The 26,358-nt window shown below is 41.8% G+C and overlaps 2 protein-coding genes across 4 annotated transcripts in view; one reads left to right on the plus strand and one right to left on the minus strand.

Annotated features, from left to right (window-relative positions):
* Nucleotides 1-21,173, minus strand: part of LOC118837768 (zinc finger protein 260-like) — a 45,981-nt gene extending 24,808 nt beyond the window's left edge. For 2 of the 3 annotated variants that reach the window (XM_036744861.1, XM_036744859.1), the window contains exons 1-3: nucleotides 21,137-21,173; nucleotides 18,166-18,415; nucleotides 14,870-14,977 (exon numbers count right to left, since the gene is read on the minus strand). Coding sequence is in view for 2 of the 3 variants with exons in the window: in XM_036744859.1 (XP_036600754.1) it covers nucleotides 14,870-14,902 (33 nt within the window). In the remaining variant the exon portion in view is untranslated. Of the gene's footprint in view, nucleotides 1-14,869; nucleotides 14,978-18,165; nucleotides 18,416-20,820; nucleotides 20,846-21,136 lie in introns of those variants that run through there. The other variant, XM_036744860.1, reaches the window with a different exon arrangement.
* Nucleotides 1,657-3,321, plus strand: LOC118837770 (poly(U)-binding-splicing factor PUF60-like). Its single transcript, XM_036744863.1, is given in 1 exon segment — nucleotides 1,657-3,321. A coding segment is annotated over 1 exon segment (1,662 nt). The 5' UTR covers nucleotides 1,657-1,659.
* Nucleotides 21,174-26,358: the final 5,185 nt, after the last annotated feature.

Consider the following 26,358-nt stretch of genomic DNA (forward strand, 5'->3'; position numbering starts at 1 on the left):
ACAACAAAGCTTGCCATTGAGTAGGTTAGGATAAGTTACAATGGAAAGCTACAATCTGAGAGGCCCTGATGAGTTCCTTAAGCTCCAGCATCAACCTAGTATCAATGTCCCAGAATCTCTGTAATGTCTCCCATCTATCCTCCTCACCCACACCTGAGGGCATGCTTTGTGTACAAAGGCTGTAGCCTGCCTTGGATGTAAACAGTCCTGGTTAGAGCTCTAGTGGAGGCAGATTGTTGCTGGCCTCAAATACCAGCCAAGAATTTTCATTATATCATGAGGCAAAAGTGATCCTTAAAATTATTTTGGCAATGATGTGAAATATATACTATAGAAAGGAAAGTCTATTATAACTTCCCAAGCACGAGATAAAGAGGGTTGAACTTTTATCATAAAAATGGGATTAGAGAAATTGGAATATATGTAGGAGCTACTATAGTTGCAGAACTGATAGACTTGATAGCTGATAGAGAGAGGTAACATTAAAATGACTCAGGATTCAAGCCTGCATAACTACATGACAGGACCTTCAAACCTACATGAGAGGATGGTCGTGTAAAGAGACAGGGATGTTGCGAGGAGTAGAGTGATGAGTTCCATTTTGGATATGTTAAGTTTGAAATATCAACAAGATATCTAGGTGGAGCTGTTCCACAAAGAGCTGGAGATGTGAGACTGAATTTAAGAAGAAAGAACAAGTCTGATTACATAGATTTCTGAATCATCAGCATGAAAGTGATGATTGAACTAATAGAAGCATATGAAATAACCAAGGCAGAGATTATAGGGAGAGAAGAAATTCCAGAACTGTGCCTTTGGGGACCCTCTATGTTTATATAATGGAAGATGGATGAAAAATAAGATGTAGATAAGGCAAAAAGGATATAAATAGATTAAAATAAAGACACTAGTATAAAATATATCATGCAAGGATAGAAAAAAGCAGGAATGGCAGTAATGGTATCTTATAAAGAGGGTTTCAATCTACAAAACAATGAAAGACAAGAGTATTATATAGCGGTGAAAGAAAAAGTGGGTAACACTTAAAAAGTCTTATTTTAAATGAAACAATTTTAAAGTTTGTTTTTATTAAGTTTGCCAAAGTTCATAAAAGAAAGGTTAACAATGATACAAGAATAGACAAAATATAATAACAGTGGCAGAAATCAACACCCCCAATCAACCAATAAGCATTTATTAAATGCCTTCTCTGTTCCAGGCTCTGTGCTAAGTGCTAGAAATATAAATACAAAAGTTAAAGAGTCCCTGCCCTTCCAGTTTGCCTTCCATAGGTGGAACACAGTATGTTCGCAGATAAATACAGCCAAGGTATATATAAAACAAATACATGTGAACTGGAGGGTGGGGGGACGTCAGTGTCATGGGGGGCGGACAGTAGGGTGAAGAAAGGAGAACTAATGGTGAAACTGGGAAACAACTCTCAAAGGAGATAACTATTGACCTTAACTTTAAAAGGAGGCTAGCGATTCAAGAAGCAGAAGTGAGGAGTGAGAGCATTCCCACATGGGATATGGTTTGTACAAAGCCTGAGTGGCAAAAGATGGAAGGCTGTGTGCTTCCTTGGTTGATAACACAAATCATGCCCCCAGCTGTGGATATAAATCAAGACTGGAGAGTGAGGTGCACGGTGGACGCAAGATGGCGACAGTGACCATTACTCTCCAGGTGAATGGACAGCAAGGAGGGGGGCCCAAGCCATCGGCAGCAGGAGACAAGTGGAAAGTTCCACAGGGCACAGATTCCATCAAAATGGAAAATGGGCAGAGCACAGCAGCAAAGCTGGGGCGGCCACCCCTCACACCTGAGCAGCAGGAGGCCCTCCAGAAAGCCAGGAAGTATGCCATGGAGGGGAGCATCAAGAGTGTGTTGGTGAAGCAAACCATCGCCCACCAGCAGCAGCAGCTCACCAACTTCCAGAAGGCAGCAGTGACAATGAGCTTTGGAGATCCTCTCTCACCTTTGCAATCGATGGCAGCTCCGAGGCAGAGGGCACTGGCAATCACGTGTCAGGTGTATGTGGGTTCCAACTACTAAGAGTTGGGAGAAGACACCATCTGCCAGGCCTTTGCCCCTTTCAGGCCTATCAAGAGCACAGACATGTCCTGGGATTCAGTCACCATGAAACACAAGGGTTTTGCCTTTTTGGAATATGAGGTGCCAGAAGCAGCCCAGCTGGCCTTGGAGCAGATGAACTCTGTGATGTTAGGAGGAAGGAGTATTAAGGTGGGTAGGCCCAGTAACATCAGACAGGCCCAGCCCATCATTGACCAGCTGGCTGAAGCAGCCAGAGCCTTTAACCGCATCTATGTGGCCTCAGTGCACCAGGACCTCTCAGATGATGACATCAAGAGTGTGTTTGAGGCCTTCAGCAAGATCAAGTCATGTACTTTGGCCTGGGACCTGACCACAGGCAAACACAAGGGCTATGGCTTCATCAAACAAGAAAAGGCCCAATCATCTCAGGACACTGTCTCATCCATGAATCTCTTTGACCTGGGGGGCCAGTACCTTCGGGTAGGCAAGGCAGTTACACCGCCTATGCCCCTGATGACACCTGCCACCCCTGGGGGCCTTCCACCTGCAGCCACTGTAGCAGCTGCTGCTGCCACAGCCAAGATCACTGCTCAGGAAACAGTGGCTGGTGCAGCTGTTCTGGGCACTCCAGCCATGCCTGGACTGGTGTCACCAGTACTGAATCTGGCCCAGCCACTAGGGGCTCTACCACAAGATGTCATGACAGCCCAGGCCCCTGGAGTCATCATAGGTGTAACCACTGCAAGACCCCCCATCCCTGTCACTATTCCTTCCATGGGGGTGGTGAACCCCATCCTGGCAAGCCCTCCAACACTAGGCCTCTTAGAGCCCAAGAAGGAGAAGGAAGAGGAGGAATTGTTCCCTGAGTCAGAGCAGCCAGAGACACTAAGTGAGCAGGAGCACATGAGCATTTCAGGCAGTAGTGCCCGCCACAAGGTCATGCAAAAGCTGCTGTGGAAGTAGGAGTCCACAGTGATGGTTCTACGCAACTTGGTAGACCCCAAAGACATTGATGATGATCTGGAGGGAGAAGTGACAGAGGAGTGTGGCAAGTTTGGGGCTGTCAACCGTGTCATCATCTATGAGGAAAAGCAGGGTGAGGAGGAGGACACTGAAATTATAGTCAAGATCTTTGTGGAGTTCTCCATGGCCTCAGAGACACACAAGGCTATTCGGACCCTCAAAGGGCATTGGTTTGCTGGCCAAAAGGTGGTGGCTGAGGTCTATGACCAGGAGCACTTTGACAATAGCGACCTGTCTGCATGACCTCGGCCTTGCTTCTCCCCAACCTCTCACAGACTTGAATTTTCCTCTTGTCTCTCCCCTCCAGTTTGTGTAAAAAGATATATGGGGCTGAATTCAGCCCCTGCCTGGCTTTTTTGTGTAGGTTGGATAAATAGGTACGGATGCTGCTGGCCCCCTGTACACACCATGTGTGAGATCATATGCTTGCCGGCTCTCCCCAACTCTCCATGGACTTTTATCTTCCAGGGCCTCTTCCTAGGCTTTGGCAAGAGCTTTGTGGCCCTTGTGGCGATTTGAGGGGCCATCTAGCCTCACCCTTTGTGTCAATTTTTTTCAGTTCAGCAAATGTTTGCTCTGTGCTGGGGTAAGATGAAAAGATATAGTCTTCTCCTCAAGGACCCCATAACTGGGTAAATAATGCACACACAATGAAATAGAATGATACAAAATAAAAAAAAAATAAATCAAAACTGTATTGGACCCTCCTCTTCTTTATCTCTCACTATACGACCTCAATAGCTCCCAAGGTATCCAGAAGTAAACACAACACCCAAGATAAGATAAGATCTGACAAAGCTCCTTATTCCTAGAAGCTCTAACCTTCTTAATGCAGCCCAAGATCTCCATAACTATTCTAGCTGCTGCTAGCCTAGTTACTCGCACTGCAGTTTCATGGTAAACTTGTAATCTACTACAACCTCCTTATTTAAGAGGTTAACCGGAGAGACTTTCTTAATTGCTTGGCTAAGCAACTGATCATCATTTTCAGAAGAACAAGGAAGAAAATGAGGCTTGTTTTGGATTACATATTGTTCACAAAGTCATGCTTGTTCTTGGCAAACCCTGCTTCTCTTTCTAAATAATCAATTTCCTTAATAATTCAATGTATTATTCTCCAAAGAATCAAGGTAAAAATATTTGCCTGTAATTTTGGAGACTCTATCCTCTCCCCTTTTTTGAAAATTGGGATAGAACATCCTCTAGTGACACAGTACCTCTCTTGCTTTCCACAACTTTTCAAAGATCATTGATAATGGCTCAGAAAGCTTACTCACTAATGCAGTGAGTACAACAAGAAGCAGTTCATACGGTTCACATGAGAAGGACTCGCTGAAAAGCTGGGTGCTCTCTTACTAGCTTCTCACCTGTCTAGTGTTTCAGGTCAGCAAGTCATCAACAAGCATGTATTGAGCACATACTACATGCCAGGTACAGTGAACACCGGGGACACAAAAAGGGCAATCCCTACTCTGTGGTGGTTATTATTGTCATCCAGTCATGTTCAACTCTTCATGATGTCATTTTCAGTTTTCTTGGCAAAGATACTGGAGTGGTTTACCATTTCCTTCTCCAGTTCTTATATCTGAAGAACTGAGGCAAACGGGGTTAAGTGACTGGCCCAGGTTCACACAGTTAGTAAGTTTCTGAGGTCACATTTGAAATTCCTAATTCCAAGCCCAGTGCTCTATCTACTATGCTACCTAGCTGCCAAATCCCTACTCTAAAAGAGTATCTATCAGAATCTAAGGGGGGATCAAAAGTGTACAAACTATGTAAGTACAAGATATCTTACTGAATAACTTGATAATCTCAGAGGGAAGATAGTAGCAGTTAGGGGGAAAGGCTTCTTGCAGAAGGTGGGATTTTAGCTAAGATATGAAGGAAGTCAAGGAAAAGAGGAGGTAAGGTGAAGAGGTACAGTATGGGGAACAGACAGTGAAAGCTCACAGTCAAAAGCTGGAGTGTCTTGTGCAAGGAACAACAGGGATTACAGAGTACATAGAGGGGAGGGAAGTATAAGAAGACTGGAAAGGTAAGAAAGACTATATACAGGTTATAAGGGCTTTTAAATTCAAATAGAGGATTTTATATTTGATCCTGGTAGTACCAATGGAGCTTTACACAATGGGGGAGTAATACGGTCAGCTTTTTGCTTTGGAAGATCACTTTGATAGCTGACTAGAGGATGAATGGAATGAAGAGAGACTTGAGACAAAGAAACCAACCAGCAAGCTATTACAATAGTTCAGGTATGAGGTAATGAGAGCCTGTACCAGGATGGTATTGGCACTGAGAAGGGGGGCATATATGACAAAAGTTACAAAGGGAGCATTGACAGGACTTAATAACAGATTGGATGAGAGTGGTGTGAAAGAGTGAGGATTCCAGGATGACATCTAGGTTATAAAGATAACTAGATTGCAAGCCTGGATGACCTCAACAGTAATGGACCTGAATTCAAATCTGTCCTCAGATACTTACTAGCAGTGTGAGCCTGGGCAAGTTACTTAACCTCGGTTTGCTTCAGTTTCCTTATCTGTAAAATAGAGATAATAAAAGCACCTCCCTCCCAGGGTCATAGTGAAGACCAAATGAGATGACTGTAAAGCACTGAGCCATAGTGCTTGGCATACAGTAAGCAGTATATATTCACTATAATGATTATTATTATGGAAGTTAGGAAGAAAGATAGGTTTGAGGGGGAAAGATAAGGAGTTCAGTTTGTTGAGTTTGGGACTTCTGTGGGTCATCCAACTCAAGATGTCCAAGAGGCAACCTGAAGTGCAAGACAGTACTTCAGGAGAGATATCAGGGCTAAATAAACTGACCTAAAAACCATGTGCACTAAGATGATTTCAGTTCCCCAGTAACCCTTTCATCTCTCTCTTCCACAGTCTGATCCCTTCTGGAGGGAAGCAGTAGCTTTTGAACCAGGCCTTGAAAGAGATACAATCCCTGTGGGTTTGCCCAGCTGATAATAGGTCCTTGTGACCCTGTGGGTCAGGATATAAAAAGAATCAATGCTTCAAATGAAGAACTCCCCACCAGAGTACAAGTTTTTGAAGCTGATAGCTTCATGATACATCCTATGGGTCAAAAGCACAGGCCAAGGCCAAATGGTAACAGCACAACACCCATTCCTTTGACTCAATAGCAAAGGCTAGTGGCTCAATCTTTACCTTCACCTGAGATGTTGAAGAAGAAAAATGTAAAGAAAAAAGAAAATAACAGCCTGAGGTTGCTCATACTCAGGGCAGGAGAATCAGCAGCACTGACACAAGAAATTCTCAAGGAGACTTAAACCTCAAAAAATTGTAAAAGCTTGGAGAGAACTTAGAGTCCACCCTCCTCATTACACAGAGGGACGCCAGGCCTGTCTTCAGGCAGTCTAACGTTACACACACTTTCTTGGCTGTAACATAATACTGCTGCTTCAATGGAGCTTTCAATCGACTAACAAAGCCCAGGCCCTTTTCAAACTGTTGTACAACCACACCTCCCCCACCTTGTATTTCTGAAGCTGTTTTTTTAGAGACTTGACATGTAAATCTCACCTTATTGCTAGGAAAACATTATTTTGTTGTTGTTCAGTTGTTTCTGACTCTTTGTGACCCTATTTAGGGTTTTCTTAGCAAAGATACAGGAATGATTTGCCATTTCCTTTTCCAGCTCATTTTACAGATGAGGAAACTGAGGCAAATAGGGTTAAGAGACTTGCCCAGCCTCAAACAGCTAGTTGCTGAGGCCAGATCTGAACTCAGGAAGATGAGTCTTCCTGATTCAATGCCCGGCACTCTACCCACTGCCCCACCTATCTGCCTCCAGGAAAAACATTATAGCCTATCATGATTTTAAAAAAATATGGCACTTAGTATAGTGCCAGTATTTTAACTATCCTCAGTTTTGCATCATCTGAAAATCTGGCAAGTATTCTGTCTAGGCCTTTATCCAAGTCAATTACACAAATGCTAAACAGCAAGGGGCCAAAATAGATCTTAGCAAAGGGTCTCCACTGGAAATCTCCTTGTGTCAAATATGCCCCCTTTCTCAACTCCCAGGTGACATGGAACCTTTAATGATGACTTGGTGTCTGTCTCTTCGATTTCTTTCTAGTGTACCTAATTGAGCTATTGTCTAAAGCAAATTTCTCCACCTTTTCCCCAAGAATAACAGGAGGGACTCGGTCCAGTGCTCTTGTTGTGCTCATAGAAGTAAACTACATATAGCATTCCCCTGATTGACCAGTCTAGAAACTGTCAAAGAGCTAACGAGGTTAGTCTGCACGATTTGCTCTTGGTGAAATCATGCTGGCTACTTATGATCATCACTTCCTTTTCACTAACATCTTTCTAACACAACATTGGAAACTTTTGCCAGGAACAGAAGTCAAGTCACTGTTTACTCTTCTCTATTATTGAAAATTGAGGGGGCTCAGGAGTAGAGGGGGGCTGGCATTCTTCAAAGCTGAGGAATACCTACTTTCCTGACAATCTTTCAAAGATAACTGATAGTAGCTTTTCTGCCATTTCCTTCAGTATCACAGTTCATTTGAGCCTGGTGACATGAATTTAGCAGGGGTAAAATGGATTCTCTTTTACTCTCTTTCAGGGCTCTCACCTTACTTATCTTGGGTACCATTTCCCTATAATCATTTTGTTCTTTACAGTGAAATTTTCTCTTATCTGTTCCCATCTATCATTGTCCCTTCATAGAAACCTGGCCCTGTCAAATCACATCCTATCACCTGCTGCACTCTGATACCCAAAGTCTTGGTTTTTGTCACTCCTCTAATACAATAGTACAAGGAGAGTCCAGGTAAACTTGCACAAGGCAAGAGCTCACATGGAGGTCAGAAGAAGCAACAAGAGGACATTCTCAAGGTCCCTCTAAAGAACTTGAGTATCAGTTGTGAGACAGAGCTTCAGGACAGGACAACCCAGCATGGCAGGCCCACATCAAAGAAGATGAGGTGCTCTACAAGCAAAGCAGAATCACAGTAGCACAAAGAAGACATGAAATGCTCAAATCTAGAGACATGTCCATTCAAAATGTTCAAGCGGATTATTTGTACTCACCCCGTGGTACAGTCTTCTGAGCTCATAGTGACTAATCATACACAGTCTGACACACTGTACCTTGACCCCAACATCTTGTCATTGGTCCTCTCTGGGTACAACAAGAGTGACCAGCTTGCTATTTGCTCCTCAGTAATAGTTTCAAACCACTACTTTACTAACCTCTTTCCACTCTTTTTCTAAAAACACAATTTTGGCTTTGCTTTCAGTTATTTTTCCCTTAAGTATGTGCCACCTTCTTTCTAATTAACACCCTTTCCAAATCTCAATATTACACAGCGTCACCCAGGAATCACTTCTGACTTGCTAGGTGACCAGCACCCAGTTGGCTTCTCTGTTCTGCACTCCTCCCATCATCCATCCTATTGGCTTCCATAGCCATGATGATGATTCATTTTCCTTCACAGTTCCCTAATTTCCATTACTTTCACAAGTCTCTCTAGCAATACAGCAAACCCATGTACATTATCACCACTGGGCAATGAGTCACCTCCAAGATCTCACACTTGGTAATGCCAATTTCTAACCACAACCTCCTTACTTACCTTACTTTGTCTTTTCATTGGGCAGCTAAGTGACCTACCTGAGGATCACAGAAAGGATCACAGGTTTAGAGCTGGAAGATATTTAGAGGCCATTTAGGCCAATCCCCTTGTCCTGATGATGAGGAACTAAGGCCAAAGAGGTTAAGGGAGTGCTTAGGGCCACACAGCTAGCAAGCATCATTAAGTAAGGTTTGAACCCAGGTCTTCCTAACTCCAAGTCCAGCCCTCTAACCACTGTATTACACTGCCTCTAGACCACACAGGTAGTAAGTGGCAGAGAATTATAATGGCCTGAGTTGGGCCTGAGGAGCTGTAGCTAGGGAACAGCTTGGGAAATTTAAGAGTTTAGCCTACAACTAGGCAGAAGAAAAATGTTGAATAGGGAACAGCTAATAAAGCTCTGAACTCAGAGACCAAAGAAGGTCAAAAGACAAGTGCCTTGAGTCTGTGATTCAGGGATAGCTGAAGGATTAGAAAATGGTCATAATAAGCAAAAGTCCCGAGGCAAAAGGCAGAAGTCCCTAGGAGCAATTTCAAGTGGAAGACCTAGAGACCTAGTTTGGCCCAAGGCCTAGGGCTAGAGTCTTCAAAGAACCTATCGAGTAATGTATGATGTCTTTGTAAAGGCTTTTTAAAAGGAAAATGTGGTAGAGCAAAAATTTGTTGCCCTCGGTATCCTAGTACTGTGGAGAAGAGCACAGAGAATCTGGGTTCACATCCCACTTGGAAAACTTACTTCCTATGTGACACCTAAACTAATCAGGGCCCTACTTTTTTCACCTGTAAAATGAGAGAGTTGGACTAGATGCCCTCACAAGTCCCTTCCAGCTCTAGATCCATAATCTCATGATCAATGTCTTTTGGACTCTCCAAAATAAGGTATGTCTATCATTCAAGGCCTTCAGTCATATGGTCTCACCTGCACATAAAATTTTATCTCCACTATTCCAAATAAAAATCCTCCACTCCCGACAAATCAATCTCATCACTGGCTCCTAGAAACCATACATACATTTTCTTAGAGGCAGCTAGGTAACACCATTTGTAGAGCACTGGGCCTGGAGGCAGGAAGACTTTAGTTCAATTCCAGCCTTAGACAGGTAACAGCTTCAAGATCCTGGACAAGTCACTTAACCTCTGCTTTGGTTTCCTCAACTGTAAAATAGGGATAATAACAGCACCTCACAGCATTTTTGTGAGAATCAAATGAGATTATTTGTATGGCACTTAGTACAGTGCCAGGCAAGTGGTAGATGATACCTCAATGCTTATTCCCTTCCTTTCCCTTCCCCCTTCCAAGTCTTTGTTCATATGTTTCTGTCTGGGATGCCATCTCCTACATTTCCCAATCATAACTTTCTACTCACACATTGATAAACCAAACAACAGACATGAATTAAGGCCCTACCATATGTTAAGCACTGAGCTAGGAAGGCCCTACCATATGTTAAGCACTGAGCTTGGTAGGGGCCAGGGATACAAAGAATCAAACAACCAACTTCTACTCAAAAGGAGCTTATATTCTAAGGCAGGAGACAAGTACATAAATAAGTATGTAGAAGATGAATATGAAGAGGCTGAATACCAAATAGTTAAATACAAGGAAGTCTGGAAAGGAGGATACTAGCAGTGAGGGAGATAGCAGCAAAGGTTTCATGTAAAAAGTGGTACTTTGGCCAACTCTTGAAAGAACAGAGTGATTCTATGAGCCTGAAATGAAGAGGAAACAATTTCCAGGCACGGGGATAGCCAGAATAAAGAAATTAAAATAGGAAATAGAGGGTTGTATATGAGGAACCAAGAGAAGGTCAATCTAGTTGGATCATAGAATGCAGTAAGGGGGGGGGGGCGGAGCCAAGATGGCGGCTGGTAAGCAGGGACTAGAGTGAGCTCTGTCACCGAGTCCCTCCAAAAACCTATAAAAAATAGCTCTGAACCAATTCTAGAACGGCAGAACCCACAGAACAGCAGAGGGAAGCAGGGCTCCAGCCCAGGACAGCCTGGATGGTCTCTGGGTGAGGTCTATTCCACACGGAGCTGGGAGCTGGGAACGGAGTGGAGCAGAGCCCAGCCTGAGCGGCGTGGACCATCCAGACCAGAAGCCGGGCGGAGGGGGCCCTAGCGCCCTGATTCAGTGAGCTGCAGCAGTTACCAGACCCCTCGACCCACAAACACCAAAGACTGCGGAGAAGGTTAGTGGGAAAAGCTGCGGGAGTGGAAGGAGTTCGCGGTTTGGCTTCCAGCCCCGGGGGCAGTGGAGGTGGGGCAGCTACAGCTGTTGTTCCTTCCGGCTCCAGGCCCACCTGGTGGGAGGAATAAGTGGCGGATCAGAGCAGGGGTGCACAGCCTGCCAAAGATCTAAGCCCAGTTCGGGTTGGGGGTTCTTGGGGAAGGAGCAGTGCAGGTCTGACAGAGCTGGCACCTCCCCCCAAACGTGGAACATAGAACTCTCTAGTCTACAAGCAGTCATACCCCACTGAAAAACTCAAGGGTCAAGTTAGTTGGTTGGGAATATGGCCAGGCAGCGAAAACGCGCCCAGATTCAGTCTCAGACTTTGGAATCTTTCTTTGGTGACAAAGAAGACCAAAACATACAGCCTAAAGAAGACAACAAAGTCATAGAGCCTACAACAAAAGCCTCCAAGAAAAACATGAACTGGCCCCAGGCCATAGAAGAACTCAAAAAGGATTTGGAAAAGCAAGTTAGAGAAGTAGAGGAAAAATTGGGAAGAGAAATGAGAAGGATGCGAGAAAACCATGAAAAACAAGTCAATGACTTGCTAAAGGAGACCCAAAAAAATACTGAAAAATACACTGAAGAAAACAACACCTTAAAAAACAGACTAACTCAAATGGCAAAAGAGCTCCAAAAAGCCAATGAGGAGAAGAATGCCTTGAAAGGCAGAATTAGCCAAATGGAAAAGGAGGTCCAAAAGACCACTGAAGAAAATACTACTTTAAAAATGAGATTGGAGCAAGTGGAAGCTAGTGACTTTATGAGGAATCAGGATATTATAAAACAGAACCAAAGGAATGAAAAAATGGAAGACAATGTGAAATATCTCCTTGGAAAAACCACTGACCTGGAAAATAGATCCAGGAGAGATAATATAAAAATTATTGGACTACCTGAAAGCCATGATCAAAAAAAGAACCTAGATATCATCTTTCAAGAAATTATCAAGGAGAAATGCCCTGATATTCTAGAGCCACAGGGCAAAATAGAAATTGAAAGAATCCATCGATTGCCTCCTCAAATAGATCCCAAAAAGAAATCTCCAAGGAATATTGTTGCCAAATTCCAGAGCTCCCAGATCAAGGAGAAAATACTGCAAGCAGCCAGAAAGAAACAATTTGAGTATTGTGGAAACCCAATCAGAATAACCCAAGACCTGGCAGCTTCTACATTAAGAGATCGAAGGGCTTGGAATGCGATATTCCGAAGGTCAATGGAGCTAGGATTAAAACCTAGAATCACCTACCCAGCAAAACTGAGTATCATGTTCCAAGGCAAAATATGGATTTTCAATAAAATAGAGGACTTTCAAGATTTCTCGGTGAAAAGACCAGAGCTGAATAGAAAATGTGACTTTCAAGCACAAGAATCAAGAGAAGCATGAAAAGGTAATCAAGAAATGGAAATTGCAAGGGACTTACTAAAGTTGAACTGTTTTGTTTACATTCCTACATGGAAAGATGATGTGTATGATTCAAGAGACCTCAGTATTAGGGTAGTTGAAGGGAATATGCATATATATGTATATGTTTATGTATATATATATAAGAGAATATGTATGCATGTATATATCTATGTGTATATGTATGTATGTGTATATATGTGTATATATATATGTCTGTTTATATATATATATGTATATATATATGTAAAAGAGAGAGAGCAGACACAGGGTGAGTTGAAGATGAAGGGAAGATATCTAAAAGAAATAAAATGAAATTAAGGGATGAGAGAGCAACATACTGAGAGAGGGAGATAGGGAGAGATAGAATGGGGTGGATTATCTCACGTAAAGGTGGCAAGAGGAAGCAGTTCTGTGGAGGAGGGGAGAGGGCAGGTGAGGGGGGAATGAGTGAACCTTGCTCTCATCAGATTTGGCCTGAGGGGGAATACCATACATACTCAGTTGGGTATCTTACCCCACAGGAAAGAAGAGGGAGGAAGATAAAAAAAAAATAAAAGGGGGGGGATGATGGAGGGGAGGGCAGATGGGGTGGAGGTAATCAAAACAAACACTTTGGAAAGGGGACAGGGTCAAGGGAGAAAATTCAATAAAGCGGGATGGGTTGGGAAGGAGCAAAATGTAGTTAGCCTTTCACAACATGAGTATTGTGGAAGGGTTATACATAATGATACATGTGTGGCCTAGGTTGAATTGCTCGACTTCTTAGGGAGGGTGGGTAGGAAGGGAAGAGGGGAGAGAATTTGGAACTCAAAGTTTTAAAATCAGATGTTCAAAAAAAAAAAAGTTTTTGCATGCAACTAAAAAATAAGATACACAGGCAATGGGGTGTAGAAATTTATCTTGCCCTACAAGAAAGGAAGGGAAAAGGGGATGAGAGGGGAGGGGGGTGATAGAGGGGAGGGCTGACTGGGGAACAGGGCAACCAGAATGTAAGCCATCTTGGAGTGGGGGGGAGGGTAGAAATGGGGAGAAAATTTGTAATTCAAACTGTTGTGAAAATCAATGCTGAAAACCAAATATGTTAAATAAATAAATTTAAATTAAAAAAAAAAAAAGAATGCAGAAAGGGAAAAAATATCCAATGAGACTGGAAAGGGAGATTGAGGTCAGGTTGTGAAGGATCTTAAAGGCTAAGTAGAGAGGTTAATATTTGATTCTAAAGGCAATAGGGAGCCACTGGAATTTAATGAGTAGAGGAAAAACACGGTCATATATGTTTTAAGAAAAATCACTCTAGAAGCAGTGTGAGGGATGGACTGGTGTGGGAAGAAACCTGCAAGGGTCACTTAGGAGGCCACGGCAATAGTCTAGGAGAGAGCTAATGAGAAGCTGAACTAAGATGGAGGCTGCATAAGTAGAAAAAAGGGATCAGCATCAAGAGATAATATGGAGATAGGAACATTAAGAATTGAGAATGAGCTGGATACCAAGGACAAGGTAAAGTAAGGATAATGGTAGAGTTGAGGATAATGCCAAAGTTACGAGCCTGAAAGGCTAGAGAAATGGTGATACCTCAACAGAAATAGAGAAGTCTAGAAAAGGGGAAGATTTGTAGGGAAAGAGAACAATTTCCATTCTGGACATGCCATGTTTCAGATGTCACTGAGATATTCAGTTTGAAATGCTCAATCCAGTCAGTCTAAATACTACCACCCATGGGAAGCCTCCCCTGATCACTCTCTCCCACAAGGACCTCTCCTTTCTATAAACTCAACTAGTGTCTGTGCCACGTCTCAGCAGCGAATCACGCCCTCTTATATTATTATTACCTAAACTTTTCAAGTATGAGAAATGGTTTTTCTTATTTGTGTTTGTTTATGTGTATATTCACTCCCACTGTGACTACTTAAGGACAGGGATCAGATCTAATACTTGTTGGACTCATAGCACTGAATTCAGTACTAAGTCCATATTGGACTGTGGAGAAAGGACAATGAGGGAAACTAGTACTTAAGTGGTAGGAATCCCTCATAGAGGGAATACTATGGTACAGTGGAAAGACCACTGCAATAGGAAGCAGGAGACAGAGGTTCAAGTCCCAAATCTCAAAGTGGTGAACATGAACAAGTTATTTCACCTCTACGTCTCAATTTCCTCACGTGTCAAGACTAGACTATATCCTCCCTACATTCCCTTCCAACTCTAATAATCTACGAATTCCATCATCAAGAATAGGAAGTCTTCTGTGAGAGAATAACTGAGGCTCTGATCCCCAGAAAGGACCTGAGTGAATAAAAAAGATCAAGAACAAATGAAAAGTGTATCAGTCTGGACATGTATAATCTATATAAAACTGCTTGCCTTCACAAGGAGAGGTGAAGGGGCAGAGGGAAAATGAATGTTAAAATTTATTATTACACATAATTGAGGAAGAAATAAAATATAAAAATTGTTTTAAAAAGAAAGAATGAAGAGTGTATCGATACATTGATAAATGGGATGGTATTTAAAAGGAAAATCTACTCACCTGGGATCTAGCCGAAAGTACAACAGAAGTCATTTCCAGGTCCTTCTTTTTCTCTTCTGTACTATCTTGGGGAAAGGTAGAGTTCTGAGACAGCAGCAGAGTTCTGAGCTAGGAGAGAACAAAAGCATCATGAAAGAATCCAATCTTGCCTTTAAACTTCCAAATTCACTAGAATGATATTCTCTCATGCCAGCGAGGTATAATCTATACGGTCTCAATAGAGCAGGTAGCCAAATATAGACCAGGAACAAGCTCACCTCTCTTATGAGCAAGAGGATCACAAACATTAGTATCTGAGAAGCTAAGATTGTCCCAGTGTTCATAATGGGTACCAAGGGACAGAGCCCAGATCTGAGAATTAGAATTTACAGGATAAATACACACCTTAGGTCCTTTTGTGCTCTGTGAAATTGAGTTTGCAATTCAATCTAATGGTGTAAATGATACAAAATAGCATCAAGAAAGAGGTGGCCCTGCTGGGCAGTCAAATGTGATGCTTATACTCCTGAGCCTATTGGTGATTAACAGGAGGTGAAGGAGGTTCGAGCTACTGTGAAAAAAGAATTGAACAATATTACAACTGAGATCTAATAATAACTCTAGGACTTCCAATGTATCTGAATAACAGTATGAAAACCTGCCTTAGCCGCCCTGGTCCAATATGCTCTGGTCTCCAAGGAAACGGGTCAGGGGAAAAGTTTAACTGTTCTGGGTCAGAGAAAGGAGTAAGATAGAGGCAAGAAGTTGGGAAATTTGCACTGTGCTAATGCAATTAGCATCTTGGTATAAATTTCACAGAACGAGGCATTAAGAGTCTCACAGCAACCAAGAATACACAGCTTTGCCATGAGACCCTTAACAAGTCATTTGAACTGTCTGAACTTCAATTTTCACATCTGCAAAAAGGGAAAGAGGATACCTGCTTTACCTCATAAGCTTTTCTGAAGACCAATCAAGTACAGATATGAAAGCATCGTGAGAGGTAAAAATAAAACTTATTTAAGGGTGAAATGACAAAAATCTTTAGATGAAGGGCTTATAAAGGAGTATCCCTGCTACTTCCCAAGGTACAAACATCTAATGAGTGATGTTTTCTTCACCCTGGCTTCTGTATATGGTTTTACATGCATAAAAACTAGAAGCCAAAACCTGGGCTGGATACAGCCCCTTCTATGGCTATGAACATTTTGACTCCCTGAGCTCCCTAAGCTCTAAACCACAAAGACTTTCCTGCCCCTCAATTCACATTGGTACAGGGATCTCTCAGTAGAGAAACTTCCTCTATTTGTACGGGTCAGCACCTTCTCTGCAAATTATTATCTTAGAGGGTTTACCTAGAGCACTGAAGGGTTAAGTGATTTGCCCAAGGTTACACAGCCAGTATGTGTTAGGACGAAAGACTAGAAGAGAAGTCTTTCTTGCTCTGAGGGCTACTCTCTATCTACCATGTCTCCTACTACACCACTAAAATAAGATGAATAGCCTACTTCGAGGCCTAGAGGCAGAAGACAAAAGGCAGGGCAGGTATTTTTCAAATCCATGGTCCACAGGAAGTTCCCCTGGGGCTTGAAGTCTTTGTGGCAGGAAGTGACAGTGTTGAGGAATACATTGCCATCTATACTAGCTCAAGTCTCACCCCTATGGTTAGGTAAATTGGTAAGATGAAGTTTTTCTACCAACCCAAAACCCACGATGTAGGGCAAGAAAGCACAATTGGATATATTCGTGGAGTTTCAGGACATGTGTTCACTGTATAGAATGCGGCAGATACAGCTATGGATTAACTAGCATGAGCTCATCATGTCACCATGATGAGTGGGAGAGACGATCTGACAGGAGGATGACATGGCCATCTATCATGAAGAAACTTCTGTTTTGTGTTCTAGAGATCCAGCACTCTAAATTAGCAAACCTCTCTCAGTAGAGGATTTGGCAAGACAGGAACCATTTCTAATGGTATTCAAAGGCCTTCTGTGGGATGTGAAACAACAAACTCAAAGCAAATAGTTCTCCAAGGAGTTAATGTATCTGCTTTTAGCTGAGATGTCGAATGGGATTGTACATTTTGTAAAAACCTTCAAGGTGGCAGTCATGTCACCAAGATGAGAACAGCTATTTCCCTCATTGCTTCCTCTAGATCAGGCCTGCACAACAAATGGCCAAAGGATTTCAGGAGGCCCTTGAAAAATGTAATCACTATTGTGCCTGTCATGTAATTTGGCTATGCCTATCATGTAACTTGGTGGGTAGGTTGCGACTGTGTCCTCTCTCCTGTTTGTCATGTGTCCTGTGGCAACCAACCATCATCAGTCTCTCTCTAGCTACCTTTACTTGGAAAGTGAGCAGCTAAAAACCTGCCTGTGGGCCAAAAAAGTTTAGTCTATTTTAATTTTGGCCCCTACCTACTGCCAAGTTGTGCAGGTCTGCTCTGGATCTTCAAAACAACTAATTAATTAGTTGCGCTGTATTTGGCAGAGAGCAAGATCCAGTAAATTCAACTAAATCACTACTATATCACCTTTACATTATTCTTCTTTACCAGATTTAATCTGACCTGCTTCCTGAACTTCTCATCTATCTCCTTTTTCTATCTAAGTGGTATATAATATATTCCAATTACAGTATCACTTCTGCTTCTGACTATGTTGATCTTCACTCAAATAACTACCCCACTTCGACTCCTTGTATTTTCTCAACAGGCAGACTACATTTTAGTATGCAAAGCTATTCTGAAAAGTTGTGGCTAGATCATATGTCATGGGGAAGAGACTTAGGGATTTCAGTAGATTGCAAATTTAACAGTAGAACAAAGGCAGGTTTTTTCCACTACCGCCCCTTGGTATTTAATGCCCTCCATTTCTCTCTTGGGATATTAGGCTTTTGTTTTTGTTTTTTGTTTGGTCTTCACTTTCTCTTTGTTTCTTAAAGTTCCTTCTTAAAAAAGGAAAAACTACAACTTCATCTGGGCTTAAATAAGACAAAAAAAGGAAGGCTTCCACAACTTGGGCAGCATATGACAGAGACCAGTGCAGCGGCAGAAAGGAAAGGAAACTGGACCATCTCAGAGCCTAGATAGCATTGGCAGATTTGGGGAAGACAAACATTGGTATTTTGTTTGGGAGGGAATGGAGAAGTACAAGGGCAAGGAAAGAGAATAGGAAAAATAGAGTTAGGGCTAACACAGATGTCCCAGGAGGACCAAGCCCCATCACGCATCTTTGTCTCGCGGTGGGCAGACAACACTCCCCATTCCCTCCCCACCCCAAACTCCCTTCAAGGACTTCTGTAATTCTTACCTTTCAATGCTAACACTACAGTGAAGTCTTCTATAGTCATTCCCTCTTTGCTGTTCAGGCTTTTGCAAAGTCTTGTACCTTCAAGCAGGATGAGTCAGTAATTCCTCTACCACAAGCAGTCCAGCTCCTTCATCTCAGTCTCTGCCCTGAAGCTCTGGTGAAAGGTCTCTGACCACATATATCTACTAAGATTGATTCTTGCTCTCCAGAGTTGTGCTCTACCAACATCATGTTCCTGCACATCAGTGACCTGGGATCAAAAATCAGGTCATTTTAGCTGGAGCCTTCACCCTAGAGCTCAAATCTGTGTTCCCAGCAAGGTAGTTCTTGAAAGGCCTGTGACTCTTCAGCCAATATCAATGAATGAATTCCTATAACCTCTCAATATATTTAACTGTTTCAAGGTTTTCTGATTTCATTGGTTTAGTACTCACTACAAAAATGCAGGTGGCATCCCTTCTATGTTTTAGCTCTTCATGAAATGCTAAAGCTGAAAAGAGTCCTCTAGCATCTCTGAATAAAGGTACAATGGCCCTCCAACAAAAGATGTAGAGCCCATTATCATGCCCATATCAGAAGTCTTTCCAGTTTGGTAGGATCTAGCACAAGTTACATCCTACTGATGTAGTTTTCTAGATCCCTCCATTGTCAAGGCATAATGAAGACACTTGAACAAGATGACATTGAAGAATATATAATATATGCAAATACATATTTACAGATAAACACATAGATGCTTATTTGTGAATATATGTATACACACATACATACATCTCCTACTCAAGTAAGAAGAATCTAAGTTTGAACTTGGAGGACCAGCTTAGCTACTAAATTTGAAGAGATTCTTCCCTGTAGTTTGGCAATAACATCAAAGTATTGCAATTCATTAAGAAATATCTACTAAAGTGTAGAGGGCTCGTGCTCTGAATCAGTACAGTGTATATCTAATACCAATGAAATCACAAATCTTTTTAAGTATCAACGGAAGTATACACACAAACTTGTTGTATTATTAACATTAAGCAACTGAGCTCCATAGCAAAGACCTGAAGGAAGAAAGAAAAAAAAAACAAAAGGCCAGCTGGAAAGAGAAGAAGAAATACACTATACATTAGTAGAGTGATAAAGGGAAGGAGGAAGAGAATGAAAGGCCCTAGCTAAAGAGTGAGGTTCTAGATAGGAACAAAATAGATCTCAAAGGGTAGAAGGCAGGAAAAATGGACATGATCCACAAACATTAGCATTAGAGCTTACTATGAGCCAGGCACTATGCTAAGTGCTAGAGATAAAAAAAGGCCAAAGCAGGGTCCCTGACCTCAAGGAGCACTGTCATGAGCCTCAGATATCTGAACTGGCAGCCTGAAAGGGGACTTGGCAGAGTAGAGAGAAGAAGTGACAGAGGCCAGGGGTCAGACAATGGCCAAGTAAAGAAAACTCAATGCTGTGGCAGCTTCCCCAAAGTTATTCTTTACTATTCATTTCTTCAGTCTTCTCAATAACCTCAGGCCTAAAGACCTGAAACCCATGTCTTTGCCTCTTGAATCTTTACCTCCAGCTCAGAACTTCCCTCAATCTTTACCTTCCACATCACTCCTCCCTTCCCCCAAATCACTGCTCAGATGTACCTCCTAGCTGTGGGACCCTATGCAAGTGATAACCTTCTGAGCTTCTGCATGAGGGGTCTGGAGTAGATCAGGGGTCTTAACCTAGAGCCCACTAACTTATTTTTATCTTTTTTTTTTCACAACTATGTCAATGTAATTGGTTTCTTTTGTAATCCTATTATTTTGTCTTTAAAAATATTATTCTGCGTAAGAAGGCAGCCATAGATTTTCAAGACTGTAAAAGGCTTTCCACATTCCCCTTTAATGCTAGCACCTTCCCTCTTGGCTCCTCCAGCACATTCTCTTCCATATAGCTCCAATTTATCCTGCATATATCTTGCATACACTTGTTGGGTGCTGTCATTCATCACTCTGAGTGCACAGATTGTCTTCTGCAGTTCTTTGCATCCTCCTGACTTAGCACAGTGCCTGGCAAACAGAAGGCACTTAAATGCTTGTTGACTTGATTACCAAAAGGGTCCATGACATAAAAAGTTAGGCACCCCTAGACTAGAAGAACTCCAAAGTCCCTTCCAGTCAGACACATAATAAGCACTTAATAAATGTTTGGTGACTTGACTGCCAGAGGGATTAATCACACACACGCAGACATTGGTTAAAAGCCCCTGGATTGGATGAACTCTCCAGTCAGTTTCCTATCAGTCACATTTATTGAGCATCTAATTATGTGCTAGGATACCACAAAAGAAAAAGGTCAGTCCCTGCTCTCAAGGCCCATACAGGCTAATGGATGAAAGATATGCAAACAATTATGCACACATACACACAGGATCTAGAAGGAAAGCAGGGAAGGAAGCCAAGAGGAAGACCAAGAGGGAGTGCCTTCCTGGCATGGGGGGGGGGGGGGGTTGGGGGGGAGAGGGGAGGAGGCAGAGCTTGCAAGGGAAAATGCTCGGAGTCTGGAAATGGAGTGTCATGGAGCCCAGTGTCACTGGATCGCCGAATCTCCACTTTTCCTCCCCAGCCCATCCTCAGGGCCCGTCCCTGGAACCAGCATCCCACACCCTCTGCCCTGCAGGGAAAAGATGACCTGGGAACTGGGTTCCGAGCCGGGAACTGCCACTTCCTGTGTGCCTTCGGGCATATCACTTAACCTTTCTGGGGCCGAGAACGCCCAAGAAATCAGGACCTTGGTCAAGATGTAGGTCTGCGGGCCCTACGGTGCTCTGACCGCCCCGTCCCTGCTCACCAGGCCGCCCAGGATCATAGGGGCCTCCGGGAGCGCCGACGCTGCACCCGGCTTTTTCGTGAAGGGCAGTTTGCACTCCCTTTCACAAGAACCCGAGCGCAATGGCTCTAGAGACCTCCTCCGCCGGAGGCTAGGCTGCTGTCCGTCCCTTACTTACCTGCTTGTGGCCTTCCCCAGGAACAAATGGCAATAACCACCCGTGGCCTGAGACGAACTGCGCCTGCGCACATCCAGCTACTTTTCCCACCGGAACTACCATTCCCAAAATTCCCCGACGGAAGCAGAAACATAGACAGGCCCAAGCACAGACATAGACAGAGATACAGACACTGACACACATGCACACACACGTTCGTCCGGGCCGAGCATGGGGTGGCGTGGACAAAGGGGAGAGAATCTTCTCTGACATGAAAACCGGCATCGTTCTCCGATCTGTTTACAGACAGTCCTCAGGGACACACTCCACTAGTCAGCCAGTTCTCAGACCACGGCACGGAGCCGCTTGAAACCGCGCCTGCGCCCTGACAGAACCTGAACTACATTTCCCAGAATGCACCAGGATCCCAAGGCTCCTGATCAAAATTTGACCAAAGGCCACCAGGGGGCACCTCGGCAGTGAATACAGCTCAGGGCCAGAGTCAGTAAAACTCTTCTCCCTGAGTTCAGGTATGGCCTCAGATGCTTACCAGCTGTGTGACCCTGGGCAAGGCACTTAACCCTGTTTGCCTCAGTTTCCTCATCTGTAAAAGGAGCTGGAGAAAGAAATGGCGAACCACTCCTGTACTTTAAATGAAGAGTTGGAGACGACTGAAAAAACCAAACCACACCAACAATGCTGTTATAACACAGATAAAAGCTTATATTTGGGGGCGGGGATTTGGGGGAAATGGAGTCTGGTCACAAGAACCTTTTCTGGCCCGATGCATTCTGGGAAATGGATGGAGCATCTCTCAGAAGTATTTTTGAGTTTGGCAGGGAGAGGGGGACACCTCCTGCAGTGCTGAAGTTAATGAAGGGGAGAGTTTTCATAGGATTTCAAAGGGAAGTGAAAGAGCCTTTAGTTCAATTTCCCAGTGAGGAAATTAAGGACTAGAGGGCCATGGTGCTTTGGCCAATTTTTAAACAAAAGTTTACATTTTTTCAAGAAAGCCATTCTGCCTGCTATTCATGAGAGGACCACCCACAGTGGCTGAGGATCAAAATTAATCTGTGTCTGCGTGGTTGAAAAAACTGTGTCATCAACCAGGGTATTCATTTGACACTACCAAAAACAAGTCTGTATATGTATGGCTGGACATATTGTGTAGTCACATGGGGAGTCATTTGGCCCTTCCAAAAGGAAAGCTAAGAAGCACTGAACACCAGGAGATAACAGACATCCAGACATCGAATCGCTCTTCAGAAGCCATGAATGAACATGTCCAGAAGGTAGATTCTAGAACATTGCCTTTAACCAACTAACATCAGGTAGCTTTTATAAAATAACATTCACTTAGCAGATGTTGTAAGAACAGAAGTACAAACATTTCTCCCCAACAACTAACAACACATTGTTAACTGAGGAAAGTGGGATCAGTCCATTATCTCTTTCTCTGAAAATAGGTAGAATGTTTCATCATGAATCCTCTGAAATTGTGATTATTCACTGTGTTGATAAGAATTCCTAAGTATTTCAAAGTAATTTGTCTTTAAAATACTGTTTTTATTATATAAATTGTTCTCTTCGGTCTGCTCTCCTAACTTTGCATCACTTTATATATGTTTTCCCAGGTGTCTCTGAAACCATCCCCCTCATCATTTCCGACAACACAATAGTAATTTGTCACATTCAAAAGCCATAGCTTGATCAGGAATCACCCAACTGATAGGTACCTCCTCAGCTTCTAATCTTTACCACCACAAAAAAAGGTGCTATTGATATTTTCTACATATGTGTCCTTTTCCTCTTTCTTGGATTTCTTTGAGAAACAGTAGAAGCAATGCTGAATCAAACACTATGCACTTTTTAATAGCTTTTCAAGTTCAGTTCCAAATTTCTTTCCAGTATGACTGAACCGGTTCATGTTGTCACCAGCACTGCATTAATGATGCTATTTTCCAACAACCCTTCCAGCACTTCTCATTTTCCTTTTTTGAAATATTCCAACTTCATGAGTATGAGGTCATACCTCACAGCTGTTTTAATTTACTTTTCTCTAATTGTCTAAGATTTAAAGCATTTTTCACATGCCAATTGATAGGTTGGATTTCATTCTCTGAAAAGTGTCAATTCTTAACCTTTGACCATTTATCAATCAGAAAATGACTCCTTTCTTATAAATTTAAATATATTCCCTACATATTTTACAAATGAGACATTTTTAAAACTTGCTGCAAGGATTTTTTCCCTAATTTCCTGTTTCTCTTTTAATTCTAAATGATTTTGTTTGCTTGTGCACAAACTTTTTAAAATTTCATTTAATCAAAATCATCCATTTTATCTTTGATGAAACTCTCTATCTCTTGTCTAGTTATGAATTTTCCACCTAGCCAAAGATCTAAAAAGTATTTTGTCTAGTATCTTCTAATTTGTTTATGATTATGTTTATACCTAAATTATGTCGCTATTTGGAGATTGTCTTAGTGTGCCATGTGACATTTTGATTTATACTTCATTTTTGCCAAACTGTTGTCCAGTTCTCCCAACAGTTTTTGTTTAACAGTAAGTACTTTTTCCAATAGCTGTAATCTTTGAGTTTATCAAAAACTAGGTTACATTCCATTCATTTGCTTCTCTATATTGAGTACCTAATCTGTTCTGTTGATCCACCACTTTATTTCTTATCCTGCACCAAACAGTTTTGATGATTATGCCTTTCTAGTGTAGTTTGAGATCTGGTACTCTAGGTCCCATTTGTCCCTATTTTTAAAAGTTAATTCCCCTGGTATTCCTGACCTTTAATTCCTCCAGATGAATCATTTTTTTTCTAGCTGTATGAAATAATCCCTTAGTATTTTGATTGGTATGACAGGTCCTAGTTTTGTTTATTAATCCAACATTTTATTTACTTTTTTTTTACTTTCAATGTTGTTCATCTGGCCACCTTTCCCAAATGCAATCAGTTACATTTCCCTTTAGGGCCCTGATGGGAGGAGACATATCTCCCCTTCAGGATCTGGGGTGTTTTTCTATTATGCTTTTTGAAGCCCTTATTATGGCACTCTTTCCCCCCACTCCTACAGTTAGCCTCCAGTGATAAGCATACCAGTTGCTTTTAACCAATAAAAATTTATTATCTCGATTGATAAATGGTCAAAGGATATGAACAAATGGTTTTCAGACAAAGTAATTAAAGCTATCTATACTCATTTCAGAAAAAAATGCTCTAAATCACTATTGATGAGAGAAATGCAAATTGCAACAACTCTGAGCTTCTACCTAACACCTGTCAGATTGGCTAATATGACAGAAAAGGAAAATGACAAATTTTTGGAGGGCATGTGAGAAAATTAAAATGCTGATGTACTATTGGGGAAGCAGTATACTGATTCAATCATTCTGGAGAGCAATTTGGAAGGATGCACAAAGGGCTATAAAACCAGCATACCCTTTGACCAAGCAATACCACTACTAGATCTGTATGCCAAAGAGATAAAAAAAAAAACAAAAGGAAAAGGACTTATGTGTACAAAAATATTTATAGCAGCTCTTTTAGTGGTGGCAAAGAATTAGAAATTAAGGTGATGTCCATCAATGGGGAAATGAATGGCTGAACAAGTTCCTGTATGTGATTTTGATGGATACTGTTGTACTCTAAGAAGTGATGAGCAGGACGCCCTCCAAAAAACATGGAAAGACTCACATGAACTGATGCAAAATGAAATGAGCAGAACCAGGAGATCATTGTACACAGAAACAGCAATATTGTATGATGACCTACTGTGAATAACTTAGTTATTCTCAGCAATACAATGGTCCAAGACAATTCTGTAGGACTTATGATGAAAAGTGCTGTCCATCTCCAAAAAAAAAAAAACTGATACAACCTGAATGCAGATCAAAAAAACTTTTTTCTTTACTTTATTTTTATTGGGATTTTTGTCTGTTTTTTTCTTTCACAGAAGGCTTTACATGGAAATTGGTTTTGCATTACTACACATTTATAACCAAATTCCTTGCCTTCTTAATGGGAGTAGGAGGGGAGTGAGGGTTAGAATTTGGACCTTAAAATTTGAAAATAAAATAAGGGTGTTAAAGTTGTCTTTACATGTAATTGGGAAAAAATAAAATATTAAATAAGATTAAAAAACAAGTTTACTTCTAGATGTGGCATGGTGGATGGATGGATGAGTGTGTATCTCTGCTACTGCTGTTCCAGATCAAATAAGTTCTTTGGGAAACTCATTCCTCACCACGTAGCTTCTAACAAATCCTGGCGTGAATTTCAACTTCTAGACTGGTGTATCACAGCCCTTATATACTTGATATAATTTACATTAGCCTTTTTACATGCTCAGTGTCATAGCCATTTCTAATCTTCATCTAAACCTAGCAAGAACAAATCCAAAGAGGCAAAGAACCAAGGTCCATATTCACTGGCCAAATGTCAGTCTCAGATCAAGAGGACCTGAGACTTCTATAGTTATAGCACTGTCCCTCTCAGTGAGGCAAAGGCAGGTAGGAAAGAGTTATGCCAAGGGCAAGACCCAGTGTGACTAGTGTCTTTGGAGCACACTCCAGATCAAGTTATATAGCCAATCAGTGGTCTACATTCTCATCACAAGGTTAGCACACTGGTACCGATAGCTAAATATCTACATATGTTCCAAATCTAGAAGCAAGGCACTTCCATTACACAGCATCATACATTCAGAAGCAAGTAGTAGTTGTACGAATTTGTATTTCTTTGGTTTTAATTTATTACATTCTCATAATCCTTATTTTTCATTTTGACATAGTAATTTCTTTTTATAGCACTGTAAAGTTTACATTTAAAATGTTAAATATTGAATTATTTAGTAAGTAAAAATAGAGAATACTTGCATTTATTCACTTTTGCTTTATCATTATAAAATATCTTGGTTTCTCTCCTTCATTTTTTTCTGGATTGAATTCTACTTTATCAGATACCATTAGATTCCCTCCTGGTTTTTTTTTTTACACTTACTTTTGAATAATATATATATTTTAAAAAAAAAACAAAACTTTATTTATTTATACATTAATGTTGAGGGCTAGACTGGAGCTTAAGAAAAAAAAGAAAAGAAAAGGAAAACAGTCTATGGTACGCAGTCCTGTACAGAAGGGAGAAGAGGAAGAAGACAGGTTATGAAGAAGGCAAAAAGACACACACATACACATAGACACAAGATGAGGGAAGGTAGGCTGGGCAGCCAGAG

The sequence above is a fragment of the Trichosurus vulpecula genome, chromosome 2, assembly GCF_011100635.1.
Source record: "Trichosurus vulpecula isolate mTriVul1 chromosome 2, mTriVul1.pri, whole genome shotgun sequence".
NCBI lineage: Eukaryota > Metazoa > Chordata > Mammalia > Diprotodontia > Phalangeridae > Trichosurus > Trichosurus vulpecula.